At 42.1% G+C, this 20,401-nt stretch overlaps 1 protein-coding gene across 3 annotated transcripts in view; it reads left to right on the top strand.

Moving 5' to 3' along the window:
* The window catches only part of ttc29 (tetratricopeptide repeat domain 29), a 697,530-nt gene that overhangs the window by 386,333 nt on the left and 290,796 nt on the right, over window positions 1–20,401 (top strand). For all 3 annotated transcript variants that reach the window (XM_078547675.1, XM_078547757.1, XM_078547804.1), the window contains one exon: window positions 19,518–19,603. In XM_078547675.1, the coding sequence (XP_078403801.1) occupies window positions 19,518–19,603 (86 nt within the window). The remainder of the gene's footprint in view (window positions 1–19,517; window positions 19,604–20,401) is intronic.

Raw genomic sequence — 20,401 nt, 5'->3', positions numbered from 1 at the left:
GGGAGTTGGGCAATTATAGAAGGAGGATGAGCCCCAGGAATAATCAAGGGATGGTCAACAGGTGCTTTAAATGCAACTCTAAGTATCATTATGCATTGAATTGCCCAAAAATGAAAAACAGGGCTTTTGAGACAACACATGATATGGAAGGTACAGATGGTGAGGAGGACAATACTGACCAGAAGGAATCGTATTGGTCACCAGAAGTTTCAGTCCACTAATGAGTATCCTAGTTGCAGATTTGTTCAATTGTGCAGTTCTAAATAGAGGGTGTACACCCACTATGGTATGTGGAGTGGACTGGCTGATTCTTTAAGTAAGGAAGACCAAAGTAAAATCAAAGAATACGGCAGTTCTATTTGTTTCAAGCTCAGTGATGGTATCACGTTGAAATCACTAAAAAGAATAATAATTCCGTGTAAAAAAAACGGGTGAATCACTTTCATTACCGATGTAGTATCGAGTGAAATACCTTTACTGTTAAGTAAGCCTTCAGTGAAAAAGGCCCAAATGAAGTTGGAAATGGAACATGATAAAGCAATAGTTTTTGGTAGTTCTGTAGATTTGCCATTTACACAGCCAGGACATTATTGTATTCCTTTAAGGTCTATCATCTCTAGACAGAATTAATGACAGCTGGGGGTATGGATTTAAAGGAGAAAAAGCAAATTATCACCAAACTACACTGACAATTTGCAATCCCTCTGGCCATAGTTTGAAGATTCTTATAAAGGATGAAGGGGTACTGGATGAGGAATACACCAGACTTGTCCATATTAGTGAAAAATGTGATATTTGTAAAAAGTACAGGAGAATGCCATCACGACCAGTAGTAAGTCTTCCATTGGTGAGAGATTTTAATGAAACCGTAGCCATGGACCTCGAAATATGGAATAAAGAAAAATATTTTTCTTCTACATTTTGTAGACGTAGTGACTAGATTTAGTCTGTCAACATCAATTTTTACTAAAGACAAAAAAGTAATTATCAATAAAATAATGGAAAGATGGATAGGAATGGGGTTGGGAGTACCAGCTAAATTCTTAATGGACAATGGAAGAGAATTTGCCAATGATGAATTCAGGTGTATATGTGAAAATTTTAATATTGTAGCAATGCACCTAGCAGCAGAAAGTTCTTTTAGCAATGGGATATGTGAGCGAAATCATGCCATGATTGATGAAATGCTCTGAAAAATTTTAGTTGACCAACCGAATTATAAATTGACAACTGCTCTAACATGGGCAATACATGCAAAAAACATGTTCCAGATGGTTGGGGGCTACAGCCCCTGTCAATTAGTTTATGGAAGGAATCTGAAGATACTTTCAATAATGTGAGACCATCCCCTGGCTTTGAAAGGGACTACTATTAGCTCAATTTTTGCAGAACATTTGAATGTCATGCATGCAGGGGGGAGAGCATTTATTAAGATGCAGATTTCAGGAAAAAAATCAGAAGAACTTTGAGGTGTCAGATCAGGCCATCAGAAATGAATTTTAAGCCCGAGGACATGGCGTACTATAAAAGAGAAGGGCAGAAAGAACGGAGAGGCTCAAGCGAAGTTATAGGCACAATTGGCAAAACAATAATCTTGCAATGTGGCAACCAAACCATTAGATTACATTCCACATGGCTTACTGGCACTGATTACATATTGATGGAACCTGAACAGGGAATGGAAACTGAAGATGCACCATGCACTTCACACACATATATGCCGGACCTATGTGAACAACAGATTGTGGCAGATACCAGGGTAACTGAGAGTAGACCAAGTGATGGTGAAGATCAGGTTAGGGCCATTTACACAAAGATCAACTACTGAAAGTTGGAGCTGGGGTGGCACATATGCCAGAAGGGGATAATGAGTAGAGGGAAGCCACCATAGTAGGAAGGGCAGGAAAGGCAACAGGGAAATACAAAAACTGGCTGAATGTACAAGGCAAGGGGCAGAATATCAGATTTTAGGATTGACAGAAGGATGTAAAAATGTGGAAAGCCAGGAAACGCAAAATCAGACAGTGGACCTACTGATGATCACAGCCCAAGGGAAATATCAAGACCTTGTGAAAGGAAATCTAGTTGCAGTATGGACAAGTTGAGTAATAGTAGTCCACAGATGGACAGGAGATCTAGTAAGGGTTGTAGTTTAACAAGAGTAAGGATCAAAGAACAAGCGAGGAGCAACAGAAGCAGGAGCCCCTATGATAGAGAAACTCTAGTGGCTACTAATAAGTTAGATGGTAAATTGGTAAAGGAGGCAAACAAAAATAACTTGACAATTGGGATAGCTTGGTGTTTACACGGAGGAGCCAGCATTATCCCATAGATGGATATGTATGGAGAAAGTACTTCCTGATGGTACTACAAAGCTAAGGTCAGACTTGTTGCTCAGATTTGAGGAAAAACTGGGCAACCAGGAAGTTAGAGGAGACTCCCTAACAGCAGAAAATGTAAGTTTGAGGATGTTCCTAGCACTTTTAGCGACATACTCATAGGAATGTAAATCCATTGAAGTCAAAGCAGCATTTTTGCAAGTGGAACAATTTCAAAGAGAAGTATTCTTAAAACCTCCACAAAGAAGCTGGAAATATAGAGAGGAAACTATGGAAGCTAAGTAAGTGTGTGTACGGGCTAAATGGTGCATCCAGAGTATGGTATTTTTCAGCTACGTCCATCCTACTAAAAGCTGGTTGTCTTCAGTTGAAAGTAGGTCCAGCAATGTTTTATTGCTAAATGAAGAAAAACTATCAGGCATTTTCTTAATACACGTAGATGATTTCCTTTGGCAGTGGTTGGTGGGGGGCGCAGGTGGGAATCTGCAACATTTGAGAAATCTAGGAAAGATAAAATTATAAAGAAATTCAAAATTGGAAGTCAGGCTTCTGGAGCTTTTAAGTATATTGGGTTGGACATTAGACAGACTAAGTTGGGAATAACCCTAACTCAACAGTCTTACTTTGAGAATGCTAGGATCCCGATAAATCAGGCTAGATCCTCACAGAAGGAAGACTGTACAACAAAGGAAGAAGCAGATCAATTAAGAAGGTTAACTGGGCAATTAAACTGTTTATTCACACAAACTAAACCGGTTGCGTGCTATGATGTATTAGAATTGAGCACCATGCCGAAATATGCTACAGTTGGGGAAGTGGTAAAAGCAAATAAGACATTGAAGAAATTCAGTTTAGTTCAGTACGCTCAGATTTCCAGACCTGGGTGACCCAGAAGGGATGAAATTAGCCACCTTTAGTGATGCTCACGCGATAAACTTTGCAATGGTTATTCAAGTACAGCAGGATTAGTTATAATTTTGGTGGGAAGAAACGATAAATGTTGTCCATTATCATAGAAATCGAAGATAATAAAGAGAGTAGTTAAAAGCACCTTAGCTGTGGAGAAGTGACAGATATGGCTATGTATTTATTGAGTATCTTAAAGGAACACCAATATAGGGGGCAACCGGGGAAATATGTGCCTATAGAATGCTATAGATAACCATTTGCTATGGGGGCATTGTCCAGTACACAAAGTGTGTCATGGAAAAGAGGCTGAGGATTGATCTTGCGAGTATAAAAGAAATGTTGGAAAGGAAGGAGATTTCAAAAATAAATTGAGTCAACGCTAGTCACCAGCTGTCGGTTTGTTTCATAATAAGAACTGGTCATCCAAAGAAATTGTTGGACATCTTCGAAGAGGGACACCTTGTGTTATAAACCATTATGAGAACATGGACATTTTCATGTTGTAACCATATTTTTTTTTGTTTTGTTCAAGATGGGGGAGTGGAGTATATTAAAGATTGATTGTATAATAAGATAACATGTATTATCATTTTGTATTTTTTCTTATGAATAGTTTTTGTTAGCATATCAATTTAAAGAAAAGGGAGTATTTGTTAGTATCTAATAGGTTCTGGTGATGGATGTTAACTATCTGGTAGTTTAAGGTAATAAGGTGAACAGGTGTTGGATATTGATTAGTTAATTATACTCAGATGCGTATATAAAGAAGAGTTAGCCAATGGGGGGGGTAGGGGGGAGATTGTGGTTGTGGTTAGACTAGAGAAGTAAGCTCTGTGGTAAACGACAAAGTCTCCACCAAAGCATCCTAGTCCCAGTGTCTTCTTCACAACGAGGCTTGGGAATTCCACTGACATGTTGCATATCAATAATTTTAGAAAAAGCAAGAGTGTAAGCCACAGTCAAATTAATGATCCCTGACGGATTTTATTTTAGCTGTTTTCCCCTCATTACTGGAATATTTTCTTAGTCCCTGTTTAAAATTACAGAGTTAAATGTAAATCATTCTATGTTATCTCTTTGTTTTGAACAGTGAAACTTTAGTTGTGTTTGAATGGACAATAAAATGCTTGTGTATTTCTTCTGTTAAAAACAGAAAGATTACAGAGATCTTTTTAAAAAGTGGCCCAGTGTTTTTTTGTTTTGATGCAATTTTCAAGTAAATTGGTGAATTTTGATATTCTCCTTGATTTTCGACTGCATTGCTGCTGTATATTGACTTCAGCATACTGATTCTAGTGTGGAGTTAAACATGCATGGCAGAAAATTATTTTCTGTTGCATAATTGTTTTGGGCAGAAAATTGGCAAATGGAATTTATTCCAAAGTAGTATGAGGTAATGCTTTTGGGGATGACAAGACAAGAGCATACATAATAAATGGTAGGATTCAGAAAAGTGTAGAGGAACAAAGAGACCTTGGAGTTTATGTTTATAACTTCCTGATGGTAGCAGGACAGGTAAACAAGGTGGTCAAGAAGGCAGATGGGATACTTTCCTTTAATGGTCGTGGCCTAGAGCATATGAGCAGGGAGGTTATGCTAGAACTTATGCAAAACACTGCAAGCTGTGAGAAGGACAGAGGCTATAGAGATATAGACAAGTTAAGCGAATGGATAACAAGGTGGCAGATGGAGTACGATGTGGGGAAGCGTGAGGTTATTCACTTTGGTCTTGAGAATAGAAGAAAACAGGATAGTTCTTAAATGGTATAGAACTTGTAAATATTGATGTACAGCACACTTGAGTGTACTCGTACAAGGAACAGAAAGTTAGCATGCAGATACAACAAGCAATTAGGAAGGCGAGTAGCATGTTGGCCTTTATTGAATGGTGATCAGAGTATAAGAATGAAGCAGTCTTGTTACAGCTGTGCAGGGCTTTGTAACCACAACAGGAGTACTGAGTGTAGCTTTGGTCTCCATATCTAAGGAAGGATATACTTGCATTGAAAGCAGTACAGTAAAGGTTCACTAGATTAGTTCCTGGGATGAGAGGGCTGTTCTATGACAAGAGGCTGAGTAAATTGAGCCTATACCATCTGGAATTTAGGAGAAGTGATCTCATTGAAACATACAAGATTCTAAAGGGGCTTGATAGGGTAGATACAGAGAGGTTGTTTCCCCTGGCTAAGGAATCTAGAACACAGGGGCAAACTCAGGATAAGGGACTGATTATTTAGGGTTGAGAGGAGGAGAAACTTTGTCACTCAAAGGGTTGTGAATCCTTGGAATTCTCTACTTCAGAGAGTTGTCGATGTTCCATCATTAGGTTAAAATAAACAGATTTTTGGTCTCTCAAGGAATCAAGGGGTATGGGGAGTAGGCAGGAAAGTGGAATTCAAACCGAAGATCAGCCATGATAGTAATGAATGGCAGACTGGGCTCGAAAGCCTGCTCCTATTTCTGATGTTTTGTTGCCAGAAATGTCCCAAGCACAGCACTGCATTCAGGTGGTGCACCCTCACCACCTTGTCCACATACATCCAAATCTGTATTTTTTCTTTCTGCTCTACTTACGGCCAGGACTTAAAGCGAGAGGGCTTGAGTTGTTATAGATACCTAAAGTGGCAAGGAAACAGAGAGCCAACTTTGAGTTAAAGCCTTCATACTGCTCATCTGTCCCTTCAGACCTGTAGTCTAGTCCTGGTATCTGCACCACTCCTCTCGTGCCACCGCCGAACAGAACACTTATACCTAGTCTAATGCACCAAACTAGCCCACCACTTTACATTCTTGCAAGAGGAAAATTTTGTGAGATACAAGTTTTACACCTTAAATTTTATGTATTTGATACTTAATTATGTTTAAAAAGCTACAAATTTCCATGTGCAGGTGGTGTTCACCTGCTATGGTTGATATTCTTGATTGGACTGGGGTAACTTGGTGAGCTCTCTTAGCTATCAAGTGAAGATGGCACAGCTAACTTTCATCACTCAGCTATACTTTGGTAGGGGTAGTATTCTGTTCCTTTATAATGAGCTAACTGGAAAGTCAGCATCCTGGCCAGATCAGATTGCTGTTAGATGTAGAGTCTAAAAATGAGCCCAGCTGCATTTACCTAATGGTACTTTTGCATTTCCTGGTACGTCAGATGTTGCTTTCAGTGATATTCAAAGGTTTGTCGGTTCAAAAATACCAGTTTACAGTAGTTAATAAGTGAAGAAAACCATTAATTAAATCGCTAGCAACTACAGTAGCCATTAATAGTTGCTACCAGTATTTAGAAAATTCCATCCAGTTACTCTTGCATAGTCAGATACAAACGTTTTCCATGATTTTGCTGATTTCTCTTTTGATTTGAAGTTGTTCATAAAATACTTTGTCCTCCAGAGCAAACGTACATTGAGAAAACATATTTGAGCAATTTGACTAGAAATTGTCTTTAACCACCAACACATATATAGATGAAAATACTCTCTTATAAAAAAAATAACTTTACTCACAATGCAGACAAGATGTACTCTTGGATGATTTGATGGAGGCTGTGATCTTTTCTTTTGTCATTACAATGATTCAGGTACAGGTTAATATTTACATATATAATTTATAATGTTTACATTGTCAAGAAGAACATCTTTAGGACTTAAACTTGCACCATTATCTTGCCTAACTGACAAGGTATCTCCCTGAGGGACGTGATGACTACTTGTTTACCCCATCAATAGAAATCGAGCTTGATGAAGTAGCCTGGAAGCATTTGCATTTCACTACAAATCAATTTCACTACTACAGATAGCCCTCAAAGGTGGCGGTGAGCTGCCTTTTTGAACCGCTGCAGTCCCTGTGGTATAGGTACACCCAGAGTGCTGTTGGGGAGGGAGTTCCAGGATTTTGACCCAACGACAGTGAAGAACCAGCAATATACTTCCAAGTCAGGATGGTAAGTGGCTTGGAGGGGAACTTCCAGGTGGTGATATATCAGGAAGATATAATGCTATTGGAATTTATTGTAAAATTGTGGTATCTGTGTCTATATGAGCATGTGTGAGACTTAATTGGATTAAAAGCATCTGGTCTGAAGGCTTTAATGTATTAGAAGATAAGCTAGGTTTAAAATGTTAAGGAGGTAAACATGGTGGAAGCTTAGAATGTAAGGTGTAAAAGGACATTTGCATTTTTAAATAAACCAGACTAGATTGTTTTCAAAAGAAGGGTGAAATATGTCACCTAGCCAGGTGAAGTTAAGAAACAGTGGGCAGAATCTTCTGGCTGGCGTGCGGGTGGCGAAGCCCACACGCCAGCGCTTAAAATGTCACGCGCTGACATCAGCGTGTGGCATCGCGATATTTCAGTCGGCGGGCACCAGCCATTAATTAAAGGCCTCGTTAAGACCCTTAACTTGCCAATCGTCGATGATTTTGAGGGGCCCGTGTGAACTTCGGCTCGGCGCACGGGCCCAATGGGCAGGCGGGTAGGTGATTTTTTTTACAAACCTCATCCAGTGGTGGGATGACGTTTGATAGTGGTTTTAAAAACGTTTAATAAAGCTTTTGTTTATTTCATTAACATGTCCCATCTTGTGTGACATTTTCACATGAGGGGGACATGTTAATGAATTTTTTATTGTTCTATTTTTTATATTTGCCAGCCTTTCAGCGATCTCCCTGAGGCAGCACTTTGCCTCAGGGAGATGTGCGCTCTTTCGCACACATGTGCAAAAGAGCGCGCTCTAACAGTTGGGGAATCCCCCGCCCGCCCCCCTGCACAGGAAACACATAGCACTTCCCATTAATTGGCCCGCCCACTTAAAATGTTGGCGGGGCCCGTTTTGGCGGCGGCGATCGGCTGCACGCCCGCTGCCGAGCCGGCGGGGCCCACCCGCCCATCAAGGGCAAAATTCTGCCCAGTGTGTTTATTTTTTCCGAAGACTATTGGTAAAATTGGTACCATGATAAATTTTTATGATCAGGGAAGTAAAGTCCAAAGACATAGTGAAATAATAGGAATTTTTTCCCAGGGTGGAAGAGTCAATTACTAGGGGACATAGATTTAAGGCGAGAGGAATAAACTATAGAGGAGATGTGCGGGGCAAGTCTTTTACGCAGAGGGTAGTGAGTGTCTGGTATTCGCTGCCAGAGGAGGTGGTGGAAGCAGGTACGATAGTGGTGTTTAAGAGGCAGCTTGACAAATATATGAATAGGATGGCAATAGAGGGATACGGACCCCGGGAGTGCAAAATGTTTTCGTTGACGGGCAATATGATCGGCGCAGGCTTGGAGGGCCGAAGGGCCTGTTTCTGTGCTGTACTTTTCTTTGTTCTTTGTTCTTTGAATTTGCATTTAAAGGGGGAAATATGTATAAAGGAGAGAAAGCTGTGTGTAAGGGCAGGCATTTTAAGATCTAACAAGTGTGAAACATCTAAGCATTTAAGCCTCAAGCTGCTGTCTACAAAGAACTAAAGTTAAGGAAAGTCACTTTGAATTGGATTGTTCAGGATATCATGTTTCTTTGCCTGGGTCTTTTAAAATCTATATGTCTTACTATTGCCTTAACAGAGGTATAACTGGGAGTCAGATTAATTAGGGGATTTAGAAGTTATTATAGTAGTCATTTGTATGTGCTTAAAATCATTGCTTATTAATAAATGTTTAATATAGTTTTATAAAAACCTATAAGGCTCGGTGGTTTTATTATTACTGAATTCAAAGCCCACATCTCAAAACATACAAATTGCAAAAAATAGTTCATTATAAAATATAATAATACATAACAATAAAAAATAATACATCGATGATTACTTCGGTGCTGCTTCATGCTCTCATCGGGACCTGGAAAAATTTATTAATTTTGCTTCCAATCTCCACCCCTCCATCATTTTCACATAGTCCATCTCTGACACTTCCCTCCCCTTCCTTAACCTCTCTGTCTCAATTTCTGGTGATAGACTGTCCACCAATATCCATTACAAGCCTACAGACTCCCACAGCTACCTCGACTACAGCTCCTCACACCCCGCTTCCTGTAAGGACGCCATCCCATTCTCTCAGTTCCTTCGCCTCCGTCGCATCTGTTCTGATGATGCTACCTTCAAAAACAGTTCCTCTGACATGTCCTCCTTCTTCCTTAACTGAGGTTTTCCACCCACGTTCATTGACAGGGCCCTCAACCGTGTCCGGCCCATCTCCCGCGCATCCGCCCTCACACCTTCTCCTCCCTCCCAGAAACATGATAGGGTCCCCCTTGTCCTCACTTATCACCCCACCAGCCTCCGCATTCAAAGGATCATACTCCGCCATTTCCGCCAACTTCAGCATGATGCCACCACCAAACACATCTTCCCTTCACCCCCCCGGCGGCATTCTGTAGGGATCGTTCCCTCCGGGACACCCTGGTCCACTCCTCCATCACCCCCTACTCCTCAACCCCCACCTATGGCACCTCCCCATGCCCACGCAGAAGATGCAACACCTGCTCCTTCACTTCCTCTCTCCTCACCGTCCAAGGGCCCAAACATTCCTTTCAAGTGAAGCAGCATTTCACTTGCATTTCCCCTAACTTAGTCTACTGCATTCGTTGCTCCCAATGCAGTCTCCTCTACATTGGAGAGACCAAACGTAAACTGGGCGACCGCTTTGCAGAACACCTGCGGTCCGTCCGCAAGAAAAACCCGAACCTCCCTGTCGCTTGCCATTTTAACACTCCACCCTGCTCTCTTGCCCACATGTCTGTCCTTGGCTTGCTGCATTGTTCCAGTGAAGCCCAACGCAAACTGGAGGAACAGCACCTCGTCTTCCGACTAGGCACTTTACAGCCTTCCGGACTGAATATTGAATTCAACAACTTTAGATCTTGAACTCCCTCCTCCATCCCCACCCCCTTCCCGTTTCTTCCCCCTCCCTTTTGTTTTTTCCAATAATTTATATAGATTCTTCTTTTCCCACCTATTTCCATTATTTTTAAATCTATATCTGTAATGCCCTGTCAGTCTTTCCACCCCACCCCCACTAGAGCTGTACCTTGAGTGTCCTGCCATCCATTCTTAATTAGCACATTCTCTTAGATAATATCACCACCTTTAACACGTCTTTGTTCCTTTGTCTGTGACGTCTTTTGATTATTTGCTCCTATCACTGCTTGCTTGTCCCTACTACCACACCCTCCCCAAACTTCTCTCCCCCCACCCCCACCTTAAACCAGCTTATATTTCACCCCTCTCCTAATTTTACTCAGTTCTGTTGAAGGGTCATGAGGACTCGAAACGTCAACTCTTTTCTTCTCCGCTGATGCTGCCAGACCTGCTGAGTTTTTCCAGGTAATTCTGTTTTTGTTTTGGATTTCCAGCATCCGCAGTAGTTTTTTGTTTTTATAAAAATAGTTGTGGCAGCTGTTTTAAGTTTCCCTCTGGGATTTGAACATCTCAGCATTCACCATTGGCTGTGCCATAACAGGTGTTCCCATGCACCTGCTGCCCTTGTCTTTCTAGATGGTAGTTGTCATGGGTTTGGAAGATGCTGCCTAAAGATGTCTTGGGGAGTTTCTGCAATGCACCTTCTAGATGGTGCACACTCTGCCACTCTGTGTCGGTGGTGGAGGGAGTGAATGTTTGTGGAAGGGGTGCCAATCAAACAGGCTGCTTTGTACTTGATGAATTCTTCAACTTCAACTCAACTTCTTGAGTTTTGTCAGACCTGCACTCATCCAGGCAAGCAGAAAGTATTCCATCACACTCCTCTGACTTGTGCCTTGTAGATGGTAGACAGGCTTTGGGGAGTCAGGAAGTGAGTTAGTCACCACAGGATTCCTAGCCTCTGACCTGCTCTTGTAGCAACAGTATTTACATGGCTGGTCCAGTTCAGTTTCTGGTCAATGGTAGCCCCCAGGGGCAGGATTTTCCCCCCGTTGGGGGGCAAGTTGAAGTGCGGGCGCATGGAGGCGTGCCTCCGATCGGCGCCCCCGATTGGTGGCACGTCGCCATTTTACGTGGCGGGCCAATTAAGGCCCGCCCAGCGTGACGTCCACACGAAAGTGCTATGCGCTACCTATGCGGGCGGGGGGGGGAATCCCTAAACCCAAGAGTGCGCTCTTTTGCGCATGCGCATGAAAGTGCGCACTCATCTAACTGACGCTAAGTGCTGCCTTAGGGAGATTGTCTCTACTGTACAAATTATTAAAAATAGAAAAAAATAAATCCCTGACATGTCTCCTCATGTGACACTGTAGGTATGTGTTGGGACATGTCCATAACTTCTTTAAAAACTTAAATTAAATTTTTAAATACCGACATGAAACCTCATCTCACTCGTGGATGAGGCTTCATGCTTTTTCTAATGCCCACCAGGGCTCCTGGCCTGCCTGCCAACCTTAAGGTTGGACGGGCAGGTCCATTAATTACCTAAGTGACTCTGTCAATGGCCTCAATTGGCCATTGACAGATCGACGGGCGCACAGCTGATCTTGCTGAGCCCCCGCTTACCTGAAAATTTAAATGGGGTGCAGTGACGTTGGGAGTTCTGCCTGACGTCACCGCACATCATTTTACACATCGGTGAACGGGCCCCCCCCCAGCCCTCCCTGCTCGCTGATGGGAAAATCCTGCCCCAGATTGTTGATAGTGGGGGATTCAGCGATGGTAATGCCATTGAATGTCAAGGGGCAATGGCTAGATTCTCTCTTGTTGGAGATGGTAATTGCCTGGCACTTGTGTGGCTTGAATATTACTTGCCACTTCAGAATTTTAATACAGGAGGGCACAGAAGGAGGCCATTTGGCTGATCATGTCTGTACTGGCTCTTCATATGAGCATTATGACCTAGTGCCATTGTCCTGCCTTTTCCCCGTATCCCTGCATCTAATGATCTCTCAAATGCCTTTTTCCCGTACCCCTGCATCTAATGATCTCTTGAATGCCTCGATTGAACCTGCCTCCACCACACTTCCAGGCAGTGCATTTCAAACCCGAGCCACTCGTGTGAAAAAGCTTTTTCTCGCGTAACATTTGCTTCTTTTGCAAATCACTTTAAATCTATGTCTTCTCGTTCTTGATCCTTTTAAAAGCAGGAACAGCCTCTCCCCATCTACTCTGTCCAGCATCTGCATGATTTTGAACATTTCAATCAAATCTCCTCTTAGCCTTCTTCTCTCCAAGGAGAACAGTCCCAACCTCTCCAATCTGTCATCAGTGAAGGTTCTCATCCCTGGAAACATTTTTGTAAACCTCTTCTGCACTGTCTCCAATGTGTTCGCATCCTTCCTAAAGTGTGATATCCAAAACTGTACACAATACCACCTAGAAGGACAAGGGCAGCAGATAGATGGGAACACCACCACCTGGAAGTTCCCCTCCAAGTCGCTCATCATCCTGACTTGGAAATATATTGCCGTTCCTTCACTGTCACTGGATCAAAATCCTGGAACTCCCTTCCTAACAGCACTGTGGGTGTACCTACGTTACATGGACTGCAGCAATTCAAGAAGGCAGCTCACCACCACCTTCTCAAGGGCAACTAGGGATGGGCAATAAAAATGCTAGCCCAGCCAGTGAAGGCCACATCCCATGAATGAATTTTTAAAAAATCATTAATTAATCCTCTCTCATTGCACATTACCAGATCTAAAATAGCCTACTCCCTGGTTGGTTCCAAAATGTTACTATTCTAAGAAACTCGAATACACTATATGAACTCATCTTCAAGGCTATCTTTAACAATTTGATTTGTTCAATCTATATGAAGATTAAAATCACCCACAATTCTTGCCGTACTTTTATTAAAAGCCCTCATTATTTCTTAAGTGCTCTACCCTACAATATAGCTACTGTTAAGGGACCTATAAACTACACCCACCAGTGACATGTTTCCCTTGCTATTTCTTACCTCCACCCAAACTGATTCTACAACTTGATCTTGCGAGCCAAGATTAGTATTGTATTGATCTCATCCTTTATTAACAGAGCCACTTCACCTCCTTTTACTTTCTTGCTATCCTTCCTAAATGTCAATATACAGTTCCCATCCCTGATCATTTGCAAACACTTCTCTGTAACCGCTGTCATATCATACGTACTTATTTTTATTTGTGCTGTCAATTCAGAAATCTTGTTATGAATATTGCATACATACAGTTAAAAAGCCTTTAATTCTGTCTTTTTAACATTTTTCTCAACTCTGACCCTATTCGTTGGTGCATTCTTATATTCATATGCTCTGTCCCTTCCAATCACATTCTAGTTATTATTCCCCATACTGCTACCATGCCTTGTCCCTTCTCATTAGCTTTTTAAGCCTCCCTTCCCTTGAACCCTGATGCCACCGCTCCCCTCCCCCTACTCGAACTGTTTAGTTTAAAGCCCTCCCTACTGCCCTGGTTATACAATTTGCCATGGCACAAGTCCCAGCGCAGTTCAAATGAAGGCCATCTCAATGGTATAGCTCCTTCATTCCCCAGTCCTGGTGCCAGCGCCCCACAAATCAAAACCTCTTTCTCCCACACCAATCTTGGAGCCACAAATTCAACTCTCTTATCTTAGTTACACTATGTCAATTTGCTCATGGCTCAGGTAGTAATTCAGAGATTATTACCTTTGTATATCCCTTAGCTGCTCATACTCCCTTGGCAGGTTTTTTTTAGTCCTACCTATATCGTTGGTACCCATGTGGAGCACAACAACTGGATCCTTTCCCTCCCACTCCAAGTTCCTCTCCATCTCCAAGATATCATTAACCCTGGCACTGGGCAAGTAACACAGCTTTCAGGATTCAGTAGCAGACAGCAGCATCTATCAGCCTAACGATAGTGCCCTCTGCTACTACCACTACATTCCTTTTTACTCCCCTGCTTGAGTGGCCCTCTGTACCATGGAGATGTGGACTGTGTGCTCTGCAGTCACTGGTCTCATCCATACAGGCTGCATGAATCTTGAACTTGTTGGACATGTGCAAGGACTGAGGTTCCTCCAGTGCTACCTTCTGGATCCTCATACCTACATCACTTGTACTCACACCCTCCCGACCCTGACCATGGACAAGTCTGAGGTATCTAACCTAAGCAGTGTGACTGCCTCCTGGAACAAAGTCTCTGGGTGATTTTTCCTCTCCTGATTCATCGCAGAGTCTGAAGCTCAGATTTCAGCTCATCAGCTGTGAGCTGAAGTTCCTCGAGCTGCGGACATTTACTGCAGATGTAAATGCTGTTGGTCACATTGGCATCTACCAACTCCCACATGCTATAGCTGCAACACATCACCTGCCCTGCCCTCTTTATTACATTTTGTTTAATTAGGGTTTCAAATTTAGAAATATTACTCAACAGTATTTGTAGTTCTATTAAGTAGTTTAACTAGTTAAGCTATAATTGTAATACAGTACTTATCTCTTCCCAGTACTAGTTTAAACTACTTTCCAGTTTAGAGAAAAAAAAGAAACTGTAAAACTCACCACCAATCACCCACTTATCTAATTAATGTCTCCGACTTCAGCTCTCAGATCTCTCTGTGTCCCACTCCTTCTCTCAGTCTACTCCTTGTTCTGTAAAAGACCAGAACTTCTTCCATCAATGTGCCAAATTCCCTCACTCACCAAATTCCTGAATCCTGTCAAAACTGTATTCCACCTATCTCGCTTCTGTGCTACTTACTCCATGTGTGAGCAAAAACTTCCTGTAGTTATACCAGCAAATTCTTGATCTCATTATCCTGTTAAAGCTGCACCCTGTTGAGCTGGCCTCCATGTTACTTACTGTTACTGGTGCAAGCTTAGGGATCTTTTATTAAAGATCTAGTTTATTTACGAGCAGTTTTTGACCTGTTTTTGTCATAATTTTTAAGAGAACAACAGTCCATCCGTGTTTCTTCATTGCTATATGGGATGGACATTCACATTGAAACCATTTGATATTTTGGGCTGGATTTTTCCAGCCCTTTGGAGACAGGCTGAGAGGCTGGAAGCCTCATAAAAAGGCAGAAGGCATTGGGAAGGGAGCCTGACATTTTCCCTCCACCACGGGATACTACCATCCAACTGGAAGCAGGTGGCCAACTAAACCAATTAAGTAGCCAATTAAGGGCCACTTTCCTCCCCGCCACCATTTTACCAGGATTGGGAGGAGCCATCGCTATGTGCACATACTGAGAGGTAAATGCTGCAGCTTCCAGCAGGGAGGGCCTCCTTGATGGCCACTCCATTGCAATGGCTGCCTCTATGGCCGGACATTGTTCTCCCCTACAATCACAGGGCCTGCCTGCCTGCCTGCCTAGCTCCCACATGATAATTCAAATAATCTACCTTGCATTCAAGGGCACCTCAACATGGAGACACCCTCTTCTTCCTGTAATCTCAGCAGCCCCCACCTCTCTCAGTAGTTATGCTCAGCCTGCTGAGCTGCTAGCCCCTTAATTGGGTCAGTAGCTCCAGGAGACAGGCCGCCATCCTCAATTGAACAGCAGTATTAATTGGCTACCACCAGTAAAATGCTGCCTAGGGTCCTGCTTCCCACCAATGCTGTGCCAGTTTTAGCAGCAGGACATCCTACCCTTTGATAAGATCTGGCCTTTGCCTTCAGAAGAAATTAAAGGTGACATCTGCCTCCCTTCTCCAAAAAAAAAATCTGCAGTATTGAAATAAAAACCAAAAATGCTGGAAAATTAGTTCCACATTTCAGGCATCTATTGTTTATCAGAAATAACATTTAAAGATGGGACGGAACGAAAATGGCAGAGTTTTGGGGTGGAGGGGCTGCTGTAGTAAAGCGAGATAATGAAACAAATGTCCAAACAGTTTTATTTGAAAAACTGTGGTCACAAGCCTCGGCTCTGTAGTGTCTGAGGTGCCTGCATTTCACCTCCTCCAACCACACCCACAATTGCAAAGCATGACTAGGATAACGCTGCCAGTGAACATAAAGATCACTGTGGCCCTCAATTTCTACAACCTCAGATCCTTCCATGTGGGAGCAGGTTGGTGTTGCCAAAGCATTTCATCGTGCATCACTTCATTAGGGAAGTGACAGAGACCCTGTGTGCCAGGAGAGAGGACTTCAAAGTCTTCTCTCTCACCAGAGAGCAGCAGAAGGAACAAGCCTTACAAGGTTAGCTGGATTCCCAATGGTGCAGTGAAACCATCAACTGCAGGCAAGTCCCACAAATTTATGGGGATGTGTATCACAACAGCAAGGTGTACCATTCCATTAAAGTGCAGTTGGTGTATGATCATACACAGAACATCATGTCAGAGAATGTCACCTGTCCTGGCAGCAGCCACAATGCTTTCATCCAGCATCAGTCACTTATTTAAAAATTCTTTCGCAGGGCATGGACACCGCTGGCTAGGCCAGCACTTGTTGCCCATCCCTAATTGCCCTTGAGAAGTTGGTGGTGAGCCACTTTCTTGAAACACTATAGTCCATGTGATGTAAGTACACCCACAGTGCTGTTAGGAAGGGAGTTCCAGGATTCTGACCCAGCAACAGTGAAGGAAACAGTGATATAACCCTATATTTAGCCACCACAATGAACCAGAGGCTGGCTGCTCGGTGACAAGTATTACCTGCACTACAACTGACTCATGTTTTCTCTCCACCACTAGACCATATGGGGACACTGTACCAACAATGATAGTCATGCTGCCACATAGAATGTCATGAGACAAACTATCAGCATTATGAAACAATGATTTCCCTACCTGAATCTCTTAGGAGAGCACTGCAGTACTCGCTGGAGCATGTCGCCAAATTGCATCCTCCAATACCTCGTTCTCATGAGGGCACTATTGCATATTGCACTGAGTAAGACTAACACACCCTCAGCTGCAGGCAGCCATTATTGAACTAAATTTATTTACAACTCCCCAACAGAGAGGGTAGCAGAGAGGGCAGCAGAGAAACTTCTGTGAGGCCATCTCTGTCATTAAATGAATGTACTTCCAACTTTGGCAAAAAGGGCATCAGTGACCAGAGGGATGCAGTGGTGTGCAGCCATTTTTGAGACAGTACTAAGGTCCGCAGGTGATCCTTGGAAGGAAAGAAGTTCTTGGCCACAGTGACTTTGATGGCCACTGGCAGGGCACAGTGACTAGTGCTGCAAGGTGCAAGGTCTTCGGTAACGAGGGCACATCTGCCTGGAGAGATGCAGCCTCCTGCAGCACTGGGTACCAGTCATTCTCCAGGTAGCTCTGTCTTCAAGGTTGTGTGTTGAGGATTTGGCATTTGTTTCTCTCCCATGCCCTCCTAATGCCCATGGTGCTGCCCTTCTTGCAAAAGGTATTGCTGTTCATCTCCACTGAAGCTAAAATCTGACAGCCATGCGGCCATGGAGTCTACCTTCCGGCTAGGTGGCTGCCCAATTGTCCTTGGCAGCCTTTCTCCCTGCACTGCTGTCCCCGTGATGCTAATGGGGGTGCCAACACCATTCAAAGCCCTGGTGCTGAGTGTCAACTCTGCCTGTCACCTTTACAATGCCACAATCACCTCCTTATCAAATGCCCATACCCCCTTTGCCCCGCTGATTCTCATATGGAGCCAGGCTGTAAACCCTTGGGAAGCCATGGCTGGGCCCCCAATGTGTACCTGCCTTCCTTTAGGTGATCTGTTTCTGAAGGTCTGGGTATCCTGCGGGTCCCTTTAAAACTTGAACTTAAACCCCGGCCAAGCTCTTATCAAGCCTTTCAACAGTGTTAATTAACTTTAATGGGAGAAAAGCAGGATTCCTGTTCTGCTTTTGCCCCACCCTGATTATTGCTGATGCTGGGATTGGCATCTTGAAATTGACACACCTCTCATTGCCATTATTTTTGTCCCCCCAAACCACCCCCCTGTTTCCGTTCCCAGCTTTAAGGGGCCTCAAAAATTTAGCCAGCATGTTCATTATTTTGAATTAGTGTGCAAAGCCAAATTGTACTAATTGAATTATGTGAACTAAATGGTAATTGTTGCCTGTATATTCACTGACAATCTCGGAAATAAAATGACTTAATGATTTGTTCTGGCTCACTTAACTTCAGGTCAGTGTTACTTACAACATCATGTAATATTTCCACACACTGTAACTTCAACCACTGGGGGTAGAAATCCTGGTTTTGTAATTTTAGAAGAAAAAAATGAGTATAATATGGTGATTCACTACTTTGTAGTTTCTCATTAAAATTAATGAATACAATAATTTCACCTCCTAGTGTGAGAGAACCAGTGGTATAAATGAATGTACAAGTTGCTGAGTGTTCAAGTGCGCCTCTGCTTTATATTAGTATTTTTGTATGTGTATACAGGGTAAATTTCTTCTTTCTCTCCACAATTTACCCTGTTCCTATCCACTTTGCCAGATACCTGTGTCACCTAGAGCGTGGTGAACAGCATTATCCCAAATCTCCACTATTGCAGTCTATAGGCAACTGCATGGTAGTACCTGGTGCCATCCAGGCATGATTTTCACCACAGAGTGTTTTTAAACCCCCACCACTGGAAGGTGCCACTGACTCAGATCAGCATGTTGGCGATCAGTATGGTTCTGCTGAGGAACTGAATCTATTTCTGCACTGTGCTTTTTTTGACATGCTTCATTCATTTTGCAGTGTCCTGCAAGTGGGCAAAGGGTACAGCTTGTACTAATGTGGATCCTGCAATATTACACAAATATGTTAGATGTCCCAAGCCAAAAGAGGCTTCCATAGTTCTTAAAAGTTACACTTGTCCGCGCTCATTCCAAGATATAAGTTGTCTCTATTTTAATGTATATTCAAGGCTTTTTCCATATCGATGCTGCAAAGAAGTTCTGGTATAGTAGCATACCAGAAACATGTTAGACTAGCTGGATATTCTGATTTATTTTTATGATTTCTTAAGAGCCTTGTACTTTCTCACTGTGCCTTGGAATCCTTTGTCTATATGCACCCTGCAGACAAAGGATAAGGTAGGTAGGCCATGAACCTACTCTGAGACTTTGACATGCCTTTCTTATTGCTGTGGCAGCATGCATTCATGCTTCATTATGCTGTACTGCCCTGCCACCTGTTGACTTCATTAATATATATTTGGTTGCATAAACTGGTTTCTCTTGCTACTAGAATAAAATAGATGCTTCAGTGCTTTACATTTTCATCCATTTGTTGCTGAAATAAAACAAAAATAAATATCACCTATTCTTCACAGAAGATTTGTAGTAATTATCATAAATCCATTGTTTAAATGCATTTGGTTCCAAAGCAAACCAAACTGTGTATATAGATTTTTTAGAATTGTACTATTAACTGAAGTATTTACATATAATAAGACATTTGTTTCCACCAGGGGGCGATAAGAAGATGGAATTAGCAGCTCTGTATCGTGTGGCTTTAGGTTACCTTAGTGCTGGAGATCCAGACACAGCTATCGGTGTAAGTACGATGCTCATGTTTAATCATTTGGTTTTTCTATGTTGTTTTTATTCAACGCATAACCACTTTAATTACTGAACTGGTTTTGCTACTTTGAAAACATGAATGTATAATTGCCAACGTGTACCTTCACCAACTTGATATATGATGGTTATGATCTTGCTGCGTTTCCTGGCTTTTTAATAAAGGTACAAAACAAGTAAATCATTAAAGGAATGTGAATGTGTTACAAACATAGAGTGTGGGAAATAAACAGTAGAGAAAAGAGACAGAGGTAAGGGAAAATCTACAGAAAGAGTGAAGGCAAAAATTAAAGCACAAGAAATAAGAATTAGAGACAAAGTCAAATCTATACAAAAAAGAAAGACAAACATGATGGAAAACAAATAGAAAAACAGAGAGAGAGACAGAAATAATTAGAGAGGAAGAAAAGCAGCGAAAGTTTCAGGAAGACAGACACAACACAATATTATTATTTTTGTCTATGAACAATATAGTAAGGGGTCAATTACCACATCAAAATAAATTTTCATGCTTTTTAAAAATTTCACATTCAATAAAGAGTCAGTAGTAAATACTAACATCAATTTAATTTCTTAAATCACATTTTATATAGTTCCTAATTTATAAAAAAAACACTATTAAAATTAATTGTGAGTAATTCAACAATGGGAAAAACCTGTTTTATTAGTAAAGAAAGAATTTAAAGCTTAAAGATGTAGCATTGTATACCTATTATGGAGCAAGAAAACTTCCTCCACCTTAAATAGTGTTATGTGCAATTATTTTTGATCACTT

Source organism: Cetorhinus maximus, chromosome 1, assembly GCF_964194155.1.
Source record: "Cetorhinus maximus chromosome 1, sCetMax3.hap1.1, whole genome shotgun sequence".
Taxonomy (NCBI): Eukaryota; Metazoa; Chordata; class Chondrichthyes; order Lamniformes; family Cetorhinidae; genus Cetorhinus; species Cetorhinus maximus.
The sequence above is the reverse complement of the archived record's forward strand: the minus strand, read 5'-3'. Positions and strand labels throughout refer to the sequence as shown.